Source organism: Ixodes scapularis, unplaced genomic scaffold (assembly GCF_016920785.2).
Source record: "Ixodes scapularis isolate PalLabHiFi unplaced genomic scaffold, ASM1692078v2 PGA_scaffold7__128_contigs__length_106722199, whole genome shotgun sequence".
In the NCBI taxonomy this organism is placed as follows: domain Eukaryota; kingdom Metazoa; phylum Arthropoda; class Arachnida; order Ixodida; family Ixodidae; genus Ixodes; species Ixodes scapularis.
In genome coordinates, this window is record NW_024609882.1 from 15,062,151 (window position 1) to 15,082,694 (window position 20,544).

Below are 20,544 nucleotides of genomic sequence, written 5' to 3' on the forward strand. Positions count from 1 at the left end.
AGTCTGCCTTCCACCTTTTCTTGTTGTAATTTCCAATTGCTCGTCGCTTCCGGACCGATCCGCATCGGGTTTTTGCCGGTTTTCCATCTGCGTTTTTTTCTCCTGGCGGGCGCTTCGGGCAACTCGGAGCAGCGGAGCAGACGATGGTTAGCGCGTCAGCATATCGATCGTTTCAGTTCTCGTGCTTCCTGGTCTTATAAACTGCACGCCAGCAGACGTCCTATCCTTTGTTTTTGTTTTTTTGACGCCTTTCCCAACTCATCGGTGGCTCGTCCGCGCCTACCTGCACGTCTGATTGAGGCAAAATTTCTCCGGCGTTTGGTTGTAACCGTTTGAGTTTCTGTTTGTCGTCTGCTACCACCCGTCAAGCTTCACTTCGTGGGTAAGTCGGCGGCATCCGCTCTGCGAATTGCCGAACCTTTCTGAAGTTCTAACGAATAGTAGGTGCCTCAATTGAAGCTCCCATTTCAGCTTTAGGAGCTGGGCTTCGCGTAACTTAGCGAGACTTTCGTTTTCTACTTCGTAACGAAATCTGACACCGTTTGCGGGCTTGCGTGATCGTTGTATCAGTTTCATTTTCTCAATGGGGTGCATGCATTTGTCGCTACTCGCTCATTCATTATGCTAGTGGGCGACTCTGCTCTCGAATTTTGTTTGACACGTTTTATCGCTCTGAAGTTTTATGGCTGTGCTATTCTTTTTTATTGTATTATTTTTGAATGCGTTTTGTTGGATGACCTTCGCTCTACATTAGAGTGTTGGAAATAGCCTTTGTGGATCGTTTCAACGCACTCGAGCATCGCGATGTCAGGTTTAGACTAGGTCTCTAGACGGTAAATGTTGTGTTGACAGCAAGAGCGGTTAAATAAATTGTGTCCCCCCCCCCCCCTCCCTTTTTTTTTCTTTATTTTTGTTACTAGTTTACTGACCACGCCCACCATTTATTTACTTGTCAGTTCATGAGGCTGTCCTCAAACTACTTATGTATTTTTTAAATATTTTTCATCTAAAAGAGAAATGTTTAATATATTTTGCTATGCATTCGTCAAGCTTGCTAGTCATTTTATGAATTTATTACTCTGTTATTATGAGCTTACTAAATAAAAAGAAAAAGGAAGAAAACAAGACAATAGGAAAAGTAATTTCAAAGCAATCCCCTCTTAATTTTTTGCAGTGTTTGACCGACTATGCTGTAGCTCTATTTTGTTATGAAGCACCTTGTGTTTATTGATTTCAGATTTTTCTAAAGATTATAAAAAAATGTTTTTAAGTATTTTTTTTTTTTAAGGTGAGACTAATTAAGGTTTCAACTTGCCTCACTTTGAGTTAGGACTATAAATATCCACGAGCGCTTAAAAAATTGGCCCGCACAAAATTTATTTTATAATGGCAAACTGAATAGGCATTGATTTATTGGTGTCTTTTTTGTATCTTTTGCTTTTACTTAGCATTTTCATAACTGAAAGCAGCCTACTTAAATACATAGATCTAAAAAACGCCTAGTGCCTTATTGTTTTTCTGTTTTTTTCCTCACAAAAAAAAAAGTTTGTTTATAGAAAAATTTGGGATTGCCTTAATTTTTTCTATGATACCCTTATTTTTTAAGGATATGGTTTATTTCTTAATAAATATACAAATATAAAGCTCCTGGCCCCCTTAACTGTATAATGCGTGTATGTGGGACTGGGGTGCACATTCTCAGGTTTCAGATACACTAGGGTGTGTCTTTCAGACGTGACAGTTTTCCCCTCAAACATCCAACCACATATATGATATTTAATTACTACACAGCAAAACATTCTCAAAATATTTAGGTGACCTAGTAGTAATATATAGCACCCCAAGAATGAAAGCAACTTTCAGCAATAGTTTCAACAGAGTTAAGTTGTATTGAGTGTACTCCGCCTTCTTCCTTCAAAGCTGTCAGGCCTTGCTATTGCAAAATGCCAGCTCATCCCTTTCTTTAAAGCTATCTCTTGACACACCCTGTATGTCTAAATAACACTGTTGTCATAAAACTGTCTCCGTAAGTACAAAAAAAACCTAGACAGTGTCCAAAAGTATATTGCTGTATCTGGGTGGGGCAACTTGAGCAAAGGGAGGCATTAGTGGCAGCTGACATTTCGCTAAGTGGACCACCATCTTGCACAAGCAGTCACTGTTTTACTAAGGTTCTTTGCAGTATGATGAAATGAGGGAGTGACGAGTTAGAAGTATGAGGTTGCGACAGCCCATTAAGTGATGATGTCACATCTGCATTCCTTGTCTCCATCGGGTCTCTTTAATATTCTAGGTTCACATGATTTGATGGTAGTCTGATATAACTTACTGTAATCTAACTCCTGCCATTTTTGTTTTCTTGTGATCAAACCTAGGCACACCCTTATATATTAAAATTTATCTTTCTTGTATTCTCCGGTGGCATGAAAACATTCTCAGTGCTTCATGAATGTCACTGCATTAATTATTTATATGACGGCAGTAATTCATGTTTATAAAATGTGGAACAGGCATCAGTTCTTGTTTACCGTGTTAGTTCTTTGTGATTGAAGCACCGAGTCGACTCACACTGCCCTTTACATTTTAACTACTGTTTTCTGCCGGAAGCAGACACTCTCATGTCTGGGACACAATGACTGCAAATGAGAGAACTCCCTTTTTGTAACAAACAAAGGCAAGATTATTTCTTGGCAGCAGTGACTACACTTCAGAAAAGAAGATACAGTGTAGCGTGGCCATAGCACCCCAGAAGTTAGAAAAGCAGGAATGTGGAAAATCATTGCAACCGCTAACCACGCGTTACGCGAGATGCTTCGCGAGAAAGTTGCGGCAACATCACAATGGGAAGCGAAGGATCACCTCGTTTCCTAGTGTCAGTTTCTTCATGGCCCCCTATCAAACTGTCTGTCATATCAAACTGGCCTTTGTCCTTATTCAGCCATAGACTTGTAAAAAGAAAGTTGAAGTTCAATCCGTGATGTGATCTACTAATAAGATGTTGTGAAGTCCCCCCTTTTGATTATGCTGTAATTCCTCTCGCACCAAGCCATTTTAATTAAAGAGTCTGTCCATGTTTGCATTTTTGTGTGTGAATTATGTGCTGTTTACCGTTTTGAGGCAAAGACATGTTCTCCCGATTTTATTTTTTGTGTTTTACGGACTCGAACCATTACTATAGTCACGCAGTTAACCTAGTTTACTTACGATTTGACTGAAGCCAAAACTTTTGACTTTTTTTTTAGACTTCAGTAAAGCAGTTGATATGGTACCTCATAAGTTATTGGAAGAAGAGTTATTGCATTTTAGTATGAACTGTCAAGTTATCTCCTGGATTTCCGAATATTTACACAAAAGATGCTAGTACGTTGTAATAAATGGGAGAGAATAAAAAAATAAAAAATAAAAAATTGTACAAGTGACATTGGGAGTCCGACGGGGGTCAGTTCTAGGACCTTTATTATTTTTAATACTTTAAACGGCTTATTTTTCGCGGGATCAATGTTTTGCAATTTAGGTCAAAGCTAAAATTTTGGAATAATTTGCGGGTTCTAATCTTCGCGACGCGGTAGGAGCTCCATCTAGATTCCAGTGCATTTATATTTTACCGGAATTATTCGCGGGACCTATTTTTCGCGAATTGTAGGCGATTCGTGAAATTTGCAAAAATTAGGTCCTTGTGAAAAATAAATCGTTTACAGTATATGTAAACAATGAGTCGGTTATTTCATGCATGAGAATGTTTGCAGATGATTGCATATTATGGTAGAGAAGTAACATCTGGTAGTGACAACACCATTCAAAGGGGCCTAGATAAAATACATATAGGGTGCAGGAAATGACAAAGGAAATGGAATCTAGATAAAACCGTGTGCATGTATTTTTCTAGAAAACTATCAACCACCGGTTCTTTTTATGAAATCAACAACATGAATTTAAGATAGATCAGTTTCCAAATATAAGTATTAGGTGTTTACCTCGCATCTTTGTTATGTTGGCATCGGCATATAGATTATACCGTAGCAAAATCTTAAAATCTTTGGGTTTCTTACGTCGAAACACTCATGACTTTCCACAGGTTACGCGGGAAGTATTGTGTAAAACAAACATGATACCTACATTAGAATATGCCTCTACCGTATGGGTATAAATAAAAATTAATTAGAAAAAGTTCAAAATATAGCAACTAGGTATGTTTTAGAATAATGAGTAAAAAGTAGAGAGTTTAGTGCAACGCGCTCCAGAAAAATGTTGAAATGGAGTACACTGAATTGCCGCAGAGCTTGGCTTCATTTGCAGTTTGTCCGCAGTGTATTTCACTCCTGGACTGGCATCCCACGTGAAACCTACCTGTTTTCCCCATATAACCTATCCGCACGTGTGTGTGGATCATATTCATAAAGTGCACGAATATAGGTGTAAGACTGCAGTTTTTAAGAGGTCATTTTTTTCCGAGAACAGTTTGCCAGTAGAACAGATTGCCTTCTGCTGTTGTCTTAATCTTGTCAAATGATGCCTTTTATGCACTGCTTTGGATTCGGTAGCTTCATTTGACTGATAGTATACAATTGTGTCAGAAATAAATCCCAAGCAGAAGTCTTACTAACACAGTAGATTATAATTAAAATGAGGTATAGGAGCTGCAGACCTTATTGTACTCCAAGGGACAGGGTTTCATATGTATCATTTGATTTTTTTAAAAATATGTCATGATTGTGAGAAATGCTTTGAATGTCACGAAATGTGTTAAAATGCTTTAATGTTACAAAATATTAAAAAAAAAATGCTTTGAAAGCTGCAAAATGAAAAAAAAAAAAAAAGCTTTTATTGTCGCGAATTGTGATGCATTTTGTCCTATCTACTTGGTGCTTCGTGCACAGCTTATTGGAGATGATTACCTGTTCAATTATCTTTCGTTTGCGTGCACATATCCGTCCCCCCCTCCTTCTTGCTGTAATGCTGAAAGGCTGTGCGGGTATCAGATAAATAAAAAGTCGTGCGCTGTACCTGTAGCTTCGTGCGACCTCGAATATTTGGCGAATACAATTTTGACGGAGAAAGAGGTGACTAGAAAGTTATAAAATTGTGCAGCTGGCTTTAGGCCTTGCAAAATAAGTGAAAACTGTGCAGAAGTATGTTTTTGCCCCCAAAACAATGAAGGACACTCCAGTAGTTCTGTTGCGTGTTTGTTTAAACACCGGGAAGCAAGTCAGCTGCAGTGGCTATCTGGTGTCTCGCTGTAGGTGAGAAATTCAGCTGAGAAATTAGCAAGTGTAACGCAGCTGCTAGCCGAACGTGCTTCACGCGATAGGGATGCACGACATGCCGGTACAATGCCGAAGCAACATTTGTAGTTGGGTGTGTCGGCATAGAGTACATGGTACGTGCTACAATGCTTGCGCAAATCGAAACGAGCAGGCGTGACTAGAGCCACCAAATGAGCTACGCTTACAATATCGGCACTCCGTGCCCCGATCTGCTAGTGAATGCCGCCATCTTGGTGTTTAGTGCAGAGCAGACGCAACTGTCGATCGTCATAATTCAAAAGTGTGACTTCATCGGCTTTAGATACTGCCACACGCGTCTGCAAGCGCGCGCCCGTGGCCGACTAGTTATTGCCCTTGGCTCCTACGCAGAGGGCTTGAGGTTCGATGCCTGGGAGCGGACGCTTCTTTTTGTTATGTGTCTAAATGTCGCGTTCTGGTGTATTCGAGAACATTGTTGCTTATTCTAGGTCCAAATGTTCTATGTGTCGAACCTTCTACGCCGATTATTCCAGAAGACCACGCGTGTACATAAGGGCCGGCTTTGCGTGGCGAGCCAAAGTAAGTTTTTGCCCCAGCGCTTGATCCTGCTGCATCGACGACATCGATGCCTGCGACGCTAACCTTTTCCTATTTTGTTTTGGGCACAAGTTTGCCCCATTAAACGTTTAGTTTCTTCGGTTATACGTTGCCTCATCATTTGTCATTCGTGACAATACGGGGTTGGAAAGCTCGGGTGATATTGTTTTTCTCTGTCGCAAGCTGTTTTAACATTTCTGGAGGACGGAAAAACATTTCCTGCGATATCAAACATTTCTTGCGATTTCAGATAAAGCTTCAGACAACTGGCAACTGTGATCTTAAGCAAAAAGGAGGCCGAAGCATTGTTACTCTGAAGCGTAGCTTATTTTGTGCCTCATGGTTGAGCCCAGTATCCCTGGGTTTGGCAGCATGAGCTTCAGCTCCACTTGCTCAGAGCCGTGATGTGCCGAGACACCACATGTCCCCTTAACGAGACGCACGTACGCGACCCCCGCAGACGTGGACGCAGTCGCAGAGTGCGGGAACCCCGCGATGGAAGTCCCGTAGCCGCGCCTACCCGGCCAGCCCCCTTGACCTGGTGGTCCGGCTGTGCCGCTCGGAGGGCCGGCCCACGGCGCCGGGCCGCCGGCCGGATGGGGCCATGGCGGAGCAGCGCAAGTGCACGTTGAGCAAGCTGCGGGGGGACGCCCTGTGCGCCTTCAGCTACGGGGGCCCCCCGTGCTCCGGCCAGGGGCCCGAGCTGCAGCCAGGACACGGCGGCAGCACCAACCTGCTCAGCGGCAGCTGGGTCTTCTACAGCGCGGGGGGCGCCTCCTGCCCGCCGGCCGCCCTGCTCAGCCCCGGGAAAGCCGTGCTCACCGTGGATGCTTCGTCTACCCAGGTGAGGCGTTCGCCTTAGAGCTAGGGGCAAGGAAAGCTGCGGGCTTGCAGGACCTCGTCAGCTTACCCTGCTTTTTGCACGTGAGCACGTGCGGAGAATGTGATCACGTGGTGCACGACTGACGGTTGACTAGTTTAACGAGCTCTTAGCTTCCACTGCCCCTTAAGAATTAGAGGTGAATGGAGCTTATGGAATGTTCAAAGCCCCCATTGCTCTGTTCTCTTTCTTCGTGAAACATTGCACGACGACGACGGAAACTCGGCGATTGGTACGTGCCATTTCGACGCCGAGCATCTCTCGACTCATTGATTAAACATGAGTCCCAACCGAACATTGATGCGGCACGCCTATTCAATGCGCTTGGTTTTAATGTGAAGTTAGAAAGTTAGAAGTGCATAGCCGTTGCTACTTCAGATTGCGTTGGGGGGGAGGGGAGAGGGCGTCTTTTCGGGTGCCATTTATAACTTGTCTTATACCTTGCTGCGGAGCAGATGTTTCCTGCCTTGTAGTATCAAGAGCTACCTTTGTCCAGCATTGCTCGTGACATAACAAAAGCCGCCTCGGTGGCTCCGAGGCGAGAGCGCCGGCCTACGGATCCCCAGGTGGCGGGTTCGAATCCCGACCGAGGTGCCCGCAATATGACGGAGGCTTATTGCGGAAAAGGCGCCGTGGTAACCAAGCTTTCGGTTACACAAAATCAATCCTCAGTCCTCCGCTGGGGCGTGCCAGATGCCCGTCGTAGGTTTGGCACATAAAACCTCCAAATTTGACTTTTTCGTGACATAACAGAAGCCACCAGAGTAAATCGGGCGCGCCCTAGTAAGGTCTTGCTCTTGCGGGAATTACTGGGATTATATATCCAGTGGACAAGAATTAAGCTTCTAAACGTTGAGGTCAAGGATTCACATGTTTGGATCCCTCCGAAAGAGCCAAATAAGATTTATTTTCATGAAGAAGATTGAAGAGGCACGCATTTTTACCCAAGTTGCTCAGCAACAGGCATCGTGACATGGAGGGGAAAGCTTGAGAGGGGAACCTTTTTTTGGGACTGAGTATTTTGCACACTGTTCTTGAAAACTATGATGAGCGTAAAGTAAGGGGTTCTGCCTACCTTTTGATGTGGCTTTGTACACAATGAACTCCAGGCATAATGAAAAAAGGCTACCAGTTTAAACTGTGTTCTGGCATTCCATTTCAATGTATACATAGTGAAACACTGCGTTTATCGACATTTTTCACTTGAGAAATTGCCTTCAAGATTGAACCTTCTCCAATCCTTAGTACTTCACCGATGCTTTAGCTGGTTTTGTTGCGTCATTCCGGAGACCAATGAACAATCTGTTCCCGACCCCAGATCCTGACGGCCAACAAGGCAGCCTGTGCCCTGCTGGGGGTGATGGGCACCCAGGTGGGCAGTAAGCGACTTTGCGACTTCCTGGTCATGAAGAAGGGGCAGTACGCCCTGGCGGATGCCGACGTCGACAAGGCCGGAGAGGTGGTGGTCATCGCTGGGAAAGTGGTCAGTGCTTCTTTGTCGCTCCCTTCGTTGGAACGTGCTCATAACTCGACGCAGCCTCTTCCTGTGCCTCTTGTACCGGTTGTCGGGCCCTAACTGCAGTCGCGTCCTTATTTACCTGCCACACGGTACATTGTAATGTCAGTTCCGTCGACTGACATTATCTGATCGACTGATTCGCCGATCACCTAATGTCGTTCAATGAAACTGCGATTGAATTTTACCGCGTAGTGGGGATGTTAACGCTATAGTCACTTGTAGGATTATGACGGATTATCCTCCCTCTAGAACGCTTTGGTGTTTCGAGGGTGTCGATTATACACGCACAGCCAAAGCATCACCAAAGGCAACAAGTGAATACTGCCATTCTCCTTCTGTTAAGGACTACATATAGTTTCGTGCAACTGAAGCATCAGTCTATTAGTCTGGAGGAGGGCTCGATATTCCCGCATGCGTAGCCGAGCTGGCACCCCGTTTGGCTCCGCACGGAGTTGCAGAATTGGATTTCCGGCACCGTACAGAATTCACTCGATCGGCCGGACGTTCCAGATGGACCTGATCGACAGTGATGGTGAGGTGGTGCCGGTATCCGTCTGGGTTCGTAAGCTCGACTCGGACTCTGAGCCCCGCTGCCTGGTGGTCATGGAACCCGTTCAGAGGACCACAGCTACGGTCACCTTTGATGCCGCCAGGGTGAGTGGTGCCGATTCCAGTTTTCGGCTGTGGTGCCTGGAGCGCATCTCGAACCGGTGTTGTGTGTAATTTTATAAATTTCGCGGCTCAAAGTTTGGTGTCGGGCGTCTATGGCAAAACCGAAACTATCTACTAGGGAGATGGCAACACTGATTATAAGTCGTATGGCCGCGAAGCGATGTCGCCATGGTGCTGCGGTACGCGGTACAATATGTGCAGAATCAACCGCAGCTCTTCTGTGACGTGACGTCACGGGAGTGCAGTGCCAGTGTTCCTCGACTAAAAGCTAACCCGCCTGCTGCCCACTGAAGAGCAGCTGGTCGCATCTTTAAAATCGGTTTTAGTGGAGTACGCGGCTTCACTTTGACGTAAAATATTTCGGATGTGATCATATTTCGTTCCAGTAAAGCGACACCAGTCGTTTATTTTGGTTTCGTTTTCGACCGGAGTGTAACAATTTAATGAGGTACGTCACAGAAAGACTTCTCGAAGAGCTGAAACTATGCCACGGAGGTTGTCTAAACAACTTATTGTGAGCACCGGCTCATGGGGTCCAGACGAGCAGCAAATGAACCGTGCCATCTCCTGTGTACACAACCCAGGGCCAGATCCTGACTGCGGACAAGAGCCTAGCCGTCCTGTGTGGTTATTCTGAAGGTTCAGACCTGGAGGGTACTCCCATCACGGACATCATCCCGTCCCTGGTGCTGCCCCCTGCCGAAGACGGTGTGCTCAAGGTTAGCCCCCTCCCCCCATAGATAGCCTCTTTGTCGTCGAGGCTTGGCTCAAACCGTAACCAGTGATATGTAAAAAAGAAAAGAAGCCCTGCTCTAGGGTTTGCAGAATCGGGGATGCCGCTGCACTATGATGTAAAAGGGCCAGATCTCGTTGCATGCTCTTTTTGTTGAGACAACCTTTGTAATGAGGAAATAAAACGGGAAACTTGCTGCTACAAAGAACCAAAATAACTATGCATACCATAATATACCGAGCAAGTGCGAAAGTCTGGAGATAATCTAGGCCCAAGAGCAAAAATACAGAAAGAGCACACGATCGGGTGGGCCCTTGGTCCAACTACTGAAATCAAAACGGCGGCCATCTCGCGCGCTCGGCAAATGGCCATCGTTTGCCGAGCCAGTATGAGCGCACCGACGCGAGAAAACAAAACTTCCACGGGGAAAAGTGCATAAACTGGTCATGGAGTCAAATTATCTTGGTGTAAAACAGCAAAGCCAAAGCAAAGGTACCAAACCCGTCAAATGACTCTTCCGAGCCTAAACGGAAGAGTAGATCGATGTGCTCGTCGGTTAGGGCAGCATGATCATGGGGCACCGATGGGGACCCAACGCCTGCCAGATGTTTGTGGAGCCCCCTGCCCTCAGTGCCGTCGAGTGCGGTGCCGACGCCGCAGCCTTTGAAGGATTGGCGAATCACTTCCTCGGTTACTGTGGCCCACGCATTCAACATGAAATCGAGAACGTCCTGCCGCGAAGGCTTCTGGAGGTTTCCTCTTGCAGTTTTTTTCGTCGCGTCACGTAAAGGTTTTCTTGCTGTTGTTTCAGCGAATGTTTGAATTATTTGAATGAGGATTGGCTGGCTGAAGGACGGCGGCGCAGCCTGCATGGACGTACAGAATATATGTCCAGCGCCCTAGCAGCGTCCATTACATCTTTCGTTTTGTGTACTGGCGCCTGATCGATCACAAGTAACTACTGAAAGTCATCACAATTACTTTCCTAAACTATCCTCATTAATCCATTTCTTTATAGATGCGAGACACACATTGCTGCAAAAAAAGAAACGATTATTGGATTGTTTTTGCATATGGTTGCAGTCATTCTAAGACTTCGGCCGAGGGGAGGGGAGGGAGGGGGGGGGGGGGGGGCAGTTGCTGCGATTCGGGTGCATGCTTGGTATATTACGGTAGTCTTTTGAAGTCCACACTTTTTTCGTCGAAATATGAGCATACCGTAAAATACCGGGCAAGTGGCCCACTCAAAATTTAAAGGTAATCTCGAAAAAATGGAGGATGGGTGCTTGTCCGGTCATGAATTTTACACATCAATGTACTGTGCATATTTTCTAAGATCTTACAAATTTGGGAGTGGGCGCTTAGTGTGGAATGGGCGGATGCGCGGTATTCTACGGTAGATTTGGAATGCACCCCCGCGAAGGTTTTCAATCTTATTATGTCTTCCGACGAGACAGACTCGTTGCTTTGTTTCAGCAACTAGGTGCCATGCTTCCATACTGACCGTTCTAGCTCCGAAGATCATGACGCATTACTGAAGTGAGGATCCACGCGATTCGACGAGCCTTTCCCCGAGCAAATCGGATCAACGACCGTATCCTGTGGCGGCGATTGATGCAGACGGTGCGCAAGCAGCAGGCCACGGGGCGCACGCGGGACGGCGGCAGTTTCCCGCTGAGCATCCTGCTGGAGCCGCTCTCCGACGGCGTGGAGGGGCGGGGGCCGCCCTCCCCTTCCCCGATGGCCTACCGAGGCGTTGTCTGGGTGTTTGCCAACATCAGCGGCATGATCACGGTGCTGCCAGACGGATGCATCCACTCCTGCAACACAAACTTCTCTCTCATGCTCTTCGGATACAGCCAGTCCCAGCTTCAGGGGAAGGTGGGTAACCCGTCATGATCGGCCGATGAGAGACGCTTGGCCGTAATTTTGCTGGTGTCGTGCCGGCGTGGCACCACAGTACCCCGACGTATTGCCGGCACACCACTAGAAAACTTCCTTGTATATGGTAGGCTCTCTTCAATATAGAAATGTATGCATCCTGATAAATGTTTTTATGGCTGCGGCCAGTCCCAGCTTCAGGCAGACGTGAATGGCTCGTCGTGGTCGGCCAACGAGAAAGCTTAACCACAGTTTTGCTCATATTGTGCCGGCGCAATGCCGTTGAACCCCGATGTATTGCAAGTGTTGCACTAAACTTCAATATTAGAACATTTTATAATGAAATTTATGCACCCCGAAAATGTTTGTATGACTGCAGTCAATCCCAGCTCCAGGGAAAGTCGGTTAATCCGTCGCGAGAGGCCGTTGAGAAAGCTCGTCTGCTGTTTTGCCAGCAAAACTATACCGGCGCAGCGCTGGCGCAGTGCCAATGAATCCCCGTGTATTGCCAGCATACTGCTATAGTCACTGACGGAATGGTAATGGCGTGGAGGAGTTTGTTGTCCCGCCTCTAGCACGAACTTCCTTCATTTCTTTGTACTTTGGCATCTTGTGAGCCAAAGCGAAGCTCCTGCTCGAGACGTACCAGTTCATGCCAAAGGACAGTTTGGTTTCGACAGAGTCAGTTCTGTGCTAGCCGGCCACTCGTAGTTCCGTCTTGGGCATTCCATGATTTCGTGGTGTTATGGTTAAAAGGATACTGGCACGGATAATTGCAGCTGTAGTGATAACAGCCTTCCCCGACATTTCGCGTTGCAGCACATTACGGTGGTGATTCCGTCATTCTACGACGACTTTGAGTACCTGGACACGGATTCGGTACCACTGCCTCCATTAGACGACGACGAGGAAGACTCGAGGGCCTGCGCTTTTCTGGACGATCGTCCAGAGTCTGAGTGCTCTGAACTACCCAGGTAGGTGCTTTGCAGCTGGACGCCATATCTTCAGTAGAACCTTTGCCTAGGAAAGACTGCTCTAGTAAACATGCGGATGTAATGGAGCAAAGTTGAAGCGAGCCTTTTGTAGTACTTGTACGTAGCAAACTCGAAATATGTTGGTTGTGCCACTGTTACGTAGACAAGGGATATAGGATAGGACAGCACCGAGAAAAATGTTTTTCTCCTCTTATTTGTCGATCTTTTATGCAGTGTTGGGTAAAGTACAGTGTAGGCCGCATATAATGTATGTCAATGGGAGTTGCGAAAAATCACGCACATCAAAACATAAATTTTTCTGGTCAAATTACATGCCATGAGACAACTTACTTTTGTAAAAAAAATTTCTTTCATGTTAGTTTCAAAATAGAGCTCAGTCTGAGAAAAGCTCTTATTTCACTAGACTAGTAGACTTCTCTCTCGAGCACGTGGTGCATTTTGAAAGAAACTAGCGATTTTTGCCTGGCGCTGCCTTTCAACGGCATGGTGGACGACCTGGTCTTTGATAACGCTAAGGCATTTGAACACCTCATCACTGAAGGAGTTCTGCTCACAGTGAACGTTCAGTTTCTACAAGAATTCCAGTGCGTCTTTGCTTGAAACTTCCAACGTGCTCTCTTCGTCGTCGTTCGACTCATCTTTGGGTGGACACGCCCCAGAACCTCGCACCGCTGCAACAATAGCTTCATCGGTGGTTGCTTCCCCACGGATAACAGAGTCCTTGTCATCTTCATCTACATAGTTTTGAAACTTGTAATTTGCAGGAACAAAGTGGTCTTCCACAACGTTGGACCACATGTCTTCCACACTGTTCGTCTTGTGAATTGCATCACTGCGCCGACCTGCGTCCTCCGAATCCCCGGCATTGCGCACAAACCCTGTGTTGCAAAAATGCTTCTGGATGGTTGTGGCTTTTACTTGTCACCACGACGCGGTGATTATGTCAATGGCTTCCCTCAGGTCCACCTTGATGGGCTCCTCTCGTTGCAATTTCAAGACGACTCTTTCGCATATCCGCTTCTTGTAGAGCGCGTTGACTGTAGCAATGACGCCCTGATCGAGAGGATGGCTTTTAGCAGTGGTGTTTGCCAGCAGGAACTTCAGACTGCCTGCGCTTAATTGCGGCCGCACATTGTGAGCGCTGCATCTGTCCGGGATAAGAACGGCGTGCTGTTTTTCTGCGACCATGGCCTTATAGCCGCCATGGTCTTATAGCCGCCATTCTTCACTCGGAAAAATGACCAGACGACGTCTTGAAAGTCTATAGCGTGTTTTCACATGGCGATACACCATTTCTTTTGTTAGAGGTTGTTGAACTCTTTACTCAACCTCAGAAGTTGTGTACAGTATTGGGGAAGCCAGGGCCGTGATTGCGTGGTCCTTGAAAGATCTAACAAAACCGAGACCAGATTAAGGGAATGTACTTTGAAGTCTCGAGTTGTAGTACGTTTCTCAGAAAGTACGAAGAAAACTACTTTATGTGAAGTACAAGTATGTACTCGCAGTAAAGTACAAGCTTTCTAAACATACTTGAAATAGTATTTAAGTACAATGCATACCTGTCAAGTCCCCCGTATTACCCGGGAGACTCCCAAATTCTGACCACCTCATGCAGTTGTACGATTGACAGAAAAGTCTCCCGGAAAATGCAAAGTGACCCCCCCTCCCTCCCCGCACTTAAACAAGGATTTTTTGCAGTCGCAACAGACGGCAGCAATGATAGCGATGCCCAGCTGTGTCTCGCTAGCATGAGTAGTGCAGTACAAATGAAGTATTTACGTAAATTCATTGTCAATACTCCTTTTTATAAAACTGCTACCCCCCCCCCCCCCCCCTCGCCCTCTCCCTTTGGGAATATCCCAGATCTCTTTTCTCCAAACTTGGTAGTTATGACAAAGTACTTAAGGTGCTTCCCAACACTGCTTTTATGCCGTTTGTTTGTTAATAACAACAAGGCGACTAACCCATATGTCAACACTACTCACAATCAACAGCAAGACTCGCAAAGGTCAGCACTTTGAGAGCAAGCCACCTCCCAAACGCAGGCCGCTTAACCCGCTGGGAAAGTCGTTTTCGGCGCGGTGTTCCACGGGAAGAGGTGGCGGGCACGCGTCCATGCTGGAGGATGCGGTGACGTCGGGCCTTCAGGACCTGAGCCTGACGGGGTCGGTGACTTCGGTGAGGCAACGCAGCAGTACGGCCCCCTTCCAGCGATCCACGTCGGCAGCGGAGCCCCTGGCTCCGCTGGTGGGCCCTTCCGGGGAGGGCGGGGAAACTTCGGGGGCAGCGGGGACGAGTGGGGACATCAACGGCAACGTGGGGCTCAAGGTGGGTCACGACAGTCCGTCATTCGTTTGCGGTGAAGGGATATGCCAGGCATGAACTGCAGTTTGTTTTGTCACGCATTTCGGAGTGAGGGTTATAACGGGAACGGGGATGGGGGAAAGGAAAGGCAGTTTAGAGTGGGCACACTTTTTGAACATAGCTTACATTTTGTACACAGTATTCGCTTGATGGCACGCAGGTAAGCAAAACTTGGAACACGCTGGTCTTTGGGGCTCAATCTTTGATTTTCTAGACCAGGGGTCTTCAAACTTTATGGCTGAGGGACCGAATTAGGTGTGTCTCGCAGCCTCGAAGGCCAGAAAATAAACAAGTAAATATAAATGCGAAAAGAAAACTAAGTAAATAGACAAAAAAATTTTAATGCAAAAGTTTGAACTAGAGAAAAAAAATAATCTCTTAGATTTTCTATTACTCTAGAACCTAGGGTGTAATAATAGAAAGCCTACATGAAAATATTATGACTTGCGAGTAATACAGTTGAATATATAGTATAATCGAATATTTAGCTAGTTATATCGCATAATGATTGCAGCAAAAAAATGACCGCATCTCCACGTGGTGAATGATGTTGATTGATGATGGGATGGCAATCAATGTGAGCACGGGCGCCGGACGGACAAGGCTAAACCCTAAGGAGCTTTGCCCTTAAAAAACCTCACCAGGCATAAATCGAGGTACATGGGGGGGGGGATTGGTGGCCGAGTGGTCTAGCGCACACCAGCTCGGAGCACGTGGAGCGGAAGCTCGCGCTGCAGAACCCAGGGATCCTGGGTTCGAGCCCCACCCCTGCCCGTTTCGATCTGGATGAGCATCGTACCGGCGTGCGGTCGTGTATCACTACTGCGTGGTGCACGTTAAAGACCCCAGGCTAGCGGCTGTACCGCACTGGCTAAATTTCTCATCTACAGCTGGGAGACTCGTCGCCCCTGTGAGGCGGACCAAGTTCTAGGCTGTATAAACGCACACACAACCCAATTTTTTTTCGAGGTACATGGGAACGTTCGCATATTTGCAAATGGCAGAAGACTAATGAATATGGCAGTAATGGTTACAGAAAACAATTTAAACTTAATTACGCAGACATACAATGGGGCACCATGGTCGGGCCAGAAAGGAAGTCTCCTCCTCTCCAGCGTTCGCTCTGCTAAAGTGGAAAGAGGTGGGAGGGACTTCCACTTCACTCTTAACCTGTTGCCGACCATGGGAATGGAGATGCCGGCGATGACAAGTGTGCAATAGAGGCGATTCAACAGGGGTTTCCGAACCCCGCGGGCCGGGGTTTAGAGACCCCCGTTCCAGACACACGTCGACCTCTGCGACTGGGTCGTTTGCGTGCAGGTTTCGACGAGTGCCGACCAGCTGGACTCGTGTCCCTTGAGGGGCGGGGGCGACCTCTATTCGGGAGACTCGTCCACGCTGAAGACGGAGACCCAGCACCGTGGGGCGCACCACGCGTCCCGAGAGGACTCCTCGTGCACCTCTTCCGCTCGCCTCCTGCGCGGGCTCGTCGAAGAGGAGGAGGACGAAGACGACCTCGTGCTCCCCTTGGGTCAGTCGTGGCTCTCGGGATGAGCTATCTACGGTCACCGATGGAAGCGAGAACGGCGTACCGACAGCAATGCTTTGGCTGGGCGCCCATGTTCGAGACGCGAAAGCGTTGTCAAATGTATGAAGCTAGCGCCTCCTTCCTGCCGTTCTCGGCTCATCAGTGACTACAGTTTTAGGATTGGTCTTTATTTTATTTATTCTTTTGTTTAACACCTTATTATCTATCTGTAATGGCCGATTTCATCTGCGGTTGAAAGGTGAAGTTGCCAGTGGCTCATTACCAGGGTTATCGCATCTCGCAATGTAGCCTTTTACGTCGCGTGGTGTGGAGATACTTCCCCTTCACGCAAACTGTCGCGGCAAAAGCGGCGGCGACACGACGTGTCGCGTGCTGCCCCGCGGTGATGTCGCACGGAGAAACATGGTAGGCGTCACGTGCTTCGACGGCACAAATGTTGTCGCGTGTGGCGTCTCCGAAAGAAAGCACTGCCCAAGCTGGCGTTCCGAAGGGAGTGCGACAAAAGTTTGTGTCTTGCGATTGCACGCCCCAGCTTTGGCCGTGCCATCTTTCGTGTCCGTTTCCTTCGAAGCATGTGCTTGTTCTCTTTCCCCGCGCCTCCCGCACACCCTGCCAGTGACGAAGCTGTAGCGATGGATTTCCTGCATTGCGTACGGAAGCTTGGACGCCGGTGCCGTGTCGGTATTCAGTCGAGACTCCTGCTCGGTCAGAGACGGCACATGTTCCGACCTAATGCAGATGCTGCACTTGCGCGACACTTTCGTTACTGGTAGCTGGTAGAAGCCAACCAAATAATGCATTTTGTGTTGGACATATGCGGTTACTTGGTCCGTTAGGGCTGAACTTTATGGAGCAAATATGTGGGGAACAACCGACGAACTTTGCTCGGCAGCACGTTCACCCTGCATGCGGTTGCGTGCAATGCAACGGCCACTGCTCCAAAGCCGCACATAAAGAAAACACCGTTGGACAATGTAGTCGCTTTTATTTTTGCTGCACGGAGTTCGGCCCCGACTCCACGGTGACTCGAGATGCGCTTCGTCCCCGCAGGCGAGGTGCGCCTCTCGACGTCAGACAGCTTCCACTCCACGTCGACGATGACGTCGAGCACTGTGCACAGCTCGGAGGAGAACACGCAGGAGGACGGGGCGCCGCGCCGCAACTCCTGGCGCCCCAACAACGCCTCCCCGTCGTCCAGGGCGGGCGAGGACGCGGCGTCGGGGGAGCGGGCCCTCCGTGCCGAGCTCAAGACCTTCAGGAGCTCAGAGTCACTGCTAAGCATCGCTGAGGGGTCCTATACGGGTCAAGGTCGTCATCGAGACGGCTCCCACATTGGTACGCCTCTCAGATTGTGGGGTGTTGTTTGCCGCAGCCGTTTTTATTTACGTAATGACACTTTTGTACGTGACTATCTTCGAGGTGCATCTGACGACGCTTGTTCTATTACCACCGTAGTGTCGTGGCGAGCGATCTGGCGGCAGCTATTAACGCGGAATATGTTATGTGGCTGGCACCTTACCATGTCCGGTTAGGCGCCGGCAAGGAAAGTTAACGGGTCGACTGCCGGTTAAATGCCCACACGCCGCTCGTCTCCTCGCCGAGAGGACACCGGCGCTGGTCGAACCTCTTCCTCAAGTGCCTGCGTGTCACTCCCGGTGGGAGTAAAACGTTACGTGTTAGGACATATGGCGGCGCTCTGCTTTGTGAAACGAGCAAGAAACACAGTTGCGTTTCTTGGCTTTAATAAGAAATATATGCGAATCTGTTGCAAATAATTAATGGGGTAGTCTCCTGACACCATATTAAATGGCCTAGCAAAAAAAGAAAAAAAATTTTTGGGAGTGTCGGTGCCTTTTTAAGAGTTCAGGGGAACTTGGGGAAGCCCTCCCACCTCTTCTGACTTCAGCAGAGCTAACCGTAGAGAGGAGGTGACCTCCTCTCCAGCTTTCGCTCTGCTAAAGTGGGGAAAGGTGGGAGCAGCTTCCCTGTCACCGACTGTAAGTTGACAACAACAGCCTCGCTCTGTGCAATCTAACATCTTAAAAGACCCCACATAGTGTGTACATGTGCACCCACCCTCCATGTGTCTTAGGTTCCGGAATTCTATTTTACAGCAAAGCTGTTTATGGCTAGGGTTTTGTGGATTTTTCATGTGCGTCAACAAAAACTCGTGGCGCACTCTGTGAAGAAAGGTAAAAAACACAGGCGAGCTGGTGAATGATATCTTAAGACACTTTGTTGCACTGTCCGTTTTTTTATTTTTCCTAGGTCTCAGGGTTACTATGGATAGCGCACCCTTTTTGTCATTGTTCCAAGCGCTTGCGTGCCTAGTTTTCGTCTCTCTTGGGATGGCGGTCCCGTCATGCGCTTGCGCGAGAGTCCTCGCAAATCAAACTCTAAAACAAGACCAACGGTGATCAAGATCTCAGCCTCAAGGCCCCTACGCAGAGTTGCGTTTGAGAGCGTTGGACTGCACTGCGTCGAAAAATGAAAGCGAGTCACTGGAACTGTGCGTAGGGGCCTTCAAGCTCGCACTGCTCACACCAGACGCATTCTCTGCCCCGCGATGACTAACGTCACGGGGCGAAGAACACATCACAAAGACGCAGGTACCGTGCTTCTAAATTGGTCAACTTTAATGGAGCATACGCTAAATTCAACAAAAACCTTCTGGCCAGGTTGTAGGGTGTGTGATTAGCAGCGGTTCGACGACGACTTGACCAACATCGGCAGTGTGCAGGATTCTGCAAAGTGGACTCGTGCGCTGCAAGTGTTGTCGGTGACCACTTGCGCTTGATCGATATGACCATCGATCAAGACAATTAATGTGTTTGTACCTTTGTTCAAAATTCTAGGCAATGTTTTTGTCGTGTGCTAAACAGCTTTGCTGGTCATCCACCTTAACAGAGTGGAATGGCTCATGATTTTTATTGGGAAGGTGGTTCCAGACATGGCACATGCCAGGCCTGAAAGATAAGTTGAATCTTGCTGCTATGAAACCCAAAGTGCCAACTTGGTAATCAATACTACATATAAAGTATGTTATCAGCCCTTCACCGATCATTACACTCGTTACAATAGAACATGAAGGGTATGCAGTCGAGCCTGGTTATATCACACCTGGGTATTTTGAATTAATGTTTATATCAAACAGTCAAAACATCCCCTTGAAAATCACGTGTAATAGTGTATGAGTGTTTATTTTCTGTATCAAACTCTCGGTGGGGACACTCGCTATAGCGAACTAAAACGTTGGCCAGTCGCTTCTCCCGGTGTTTGTGATCGTCAACTAAGCTATACTGTATTTAGCGGCTCTTAGAGGCTCTATTTGGTATGGTCCCGTTTGTCGTGGCCTTCGGTATTAGCAGAGACGCACGGAAATTTCAACTGGAGCTTAAGTTAACATATTTTTGTATATCAAATTATCGATATATCAAACTATCTTACGTTCTCCTTTCATTTCGATATATCCGGGTTCGACTGTAGTATGCATAAATCCTACCATATGTGCAACTCACACTTTCTGGTTTGACACAGTCACCTTCCACATTTCAGTAGGGTAACCTAGATTTTAATTAAATTCACATTTCGAATTTCTTACAAGATTTCACGAGCGAGGATCACACAGGGCACGCGTCTCCTGCATCGGCACATTTCTTGCTACTTGTAGGATAAACACAAACAAATTGAGGTGCTTCAAGGTAACCTTCTAAGCCCTCTACTGCTCCTCTCTTCATGCACGTGCGTTCCCCAGCGATAGTGTACCAGATCCGGAGGGTGGAGCTGGAGGAAGGATCCTCCATCTACTGTCTCTGGGTTTCGCGTGACCTGGAGGTGGACGGTTATGTGCCCCAGTACCCGACGCCGTCCTGCCCACTCAGGTCCCTCACTCTCGGATCGTCCTGCTCGGACGGTGAATCGTCGCACAACAACGTTGATCCGGTGAGTTGGCACCGCTCTTGCTCGGTGCAGGCTCGTCCCTTTGTTCGACACAGTTTCAACAATTTCATTGTTAGTCCGGGGGAGCCACGACAAAAAGTGACCCTGCAATTATTTACGGGTTGCTTCCAAATTTGTGCAGAAACTAACAACTTGGTAAAGTAACATGCAA

At 47.6% G+C, this 20,544-nt stretch overlaps 1 protein-coding gene across 1 annotated transcript in view; it reads left to right on the plus strand.

Moving 5' to 3' along the window:
• LOC115310068 (PAS domain-containing serine/threonine-protein kinase) overlaps positions 1-20,544 on the plus strand; it is a 33,256-nt gene that overhangs the window by 4,172 nt on the left and 8,540 nt on the right. The window contains exons 3-12 of the mRNA XM_040500296.1: positions 6,301-6,684; positions 8,039-8,203; positions 8,750-8,893; positions 9,496-9,630; positions 11,265-11,525; positions 12,345-12,499; positions 14,566-14,848; positions 16,166-16,415; positions 17,484-17,768; positions 20,188-20,399. Coding sequence (XP_040356230.1) covers positions 6,301-6,684; positions 8,039-8,203; positions 8,750-8,893; positions 9,496-9,630; positions 11,265-11,525; positions 12,345-12,499; positions 14,566-14,848; positions 16,166-16,415; positions 17,484-17,768; positions 20,188-20,399 — 2,274 coding nt within the window. The remainder of the gene's footprint in view (positions 1-6,300; positions 6,685-8,038; positions 8,204-8,749; positions 8,894-9,495; positions 9,631-11,264; positions 11,526-12,344; positions 12,500-14,565; positions 14,849-16,165; positions 16,416-17,483; positions 17,769-20,187; positions 20,400-20,544) is intronic.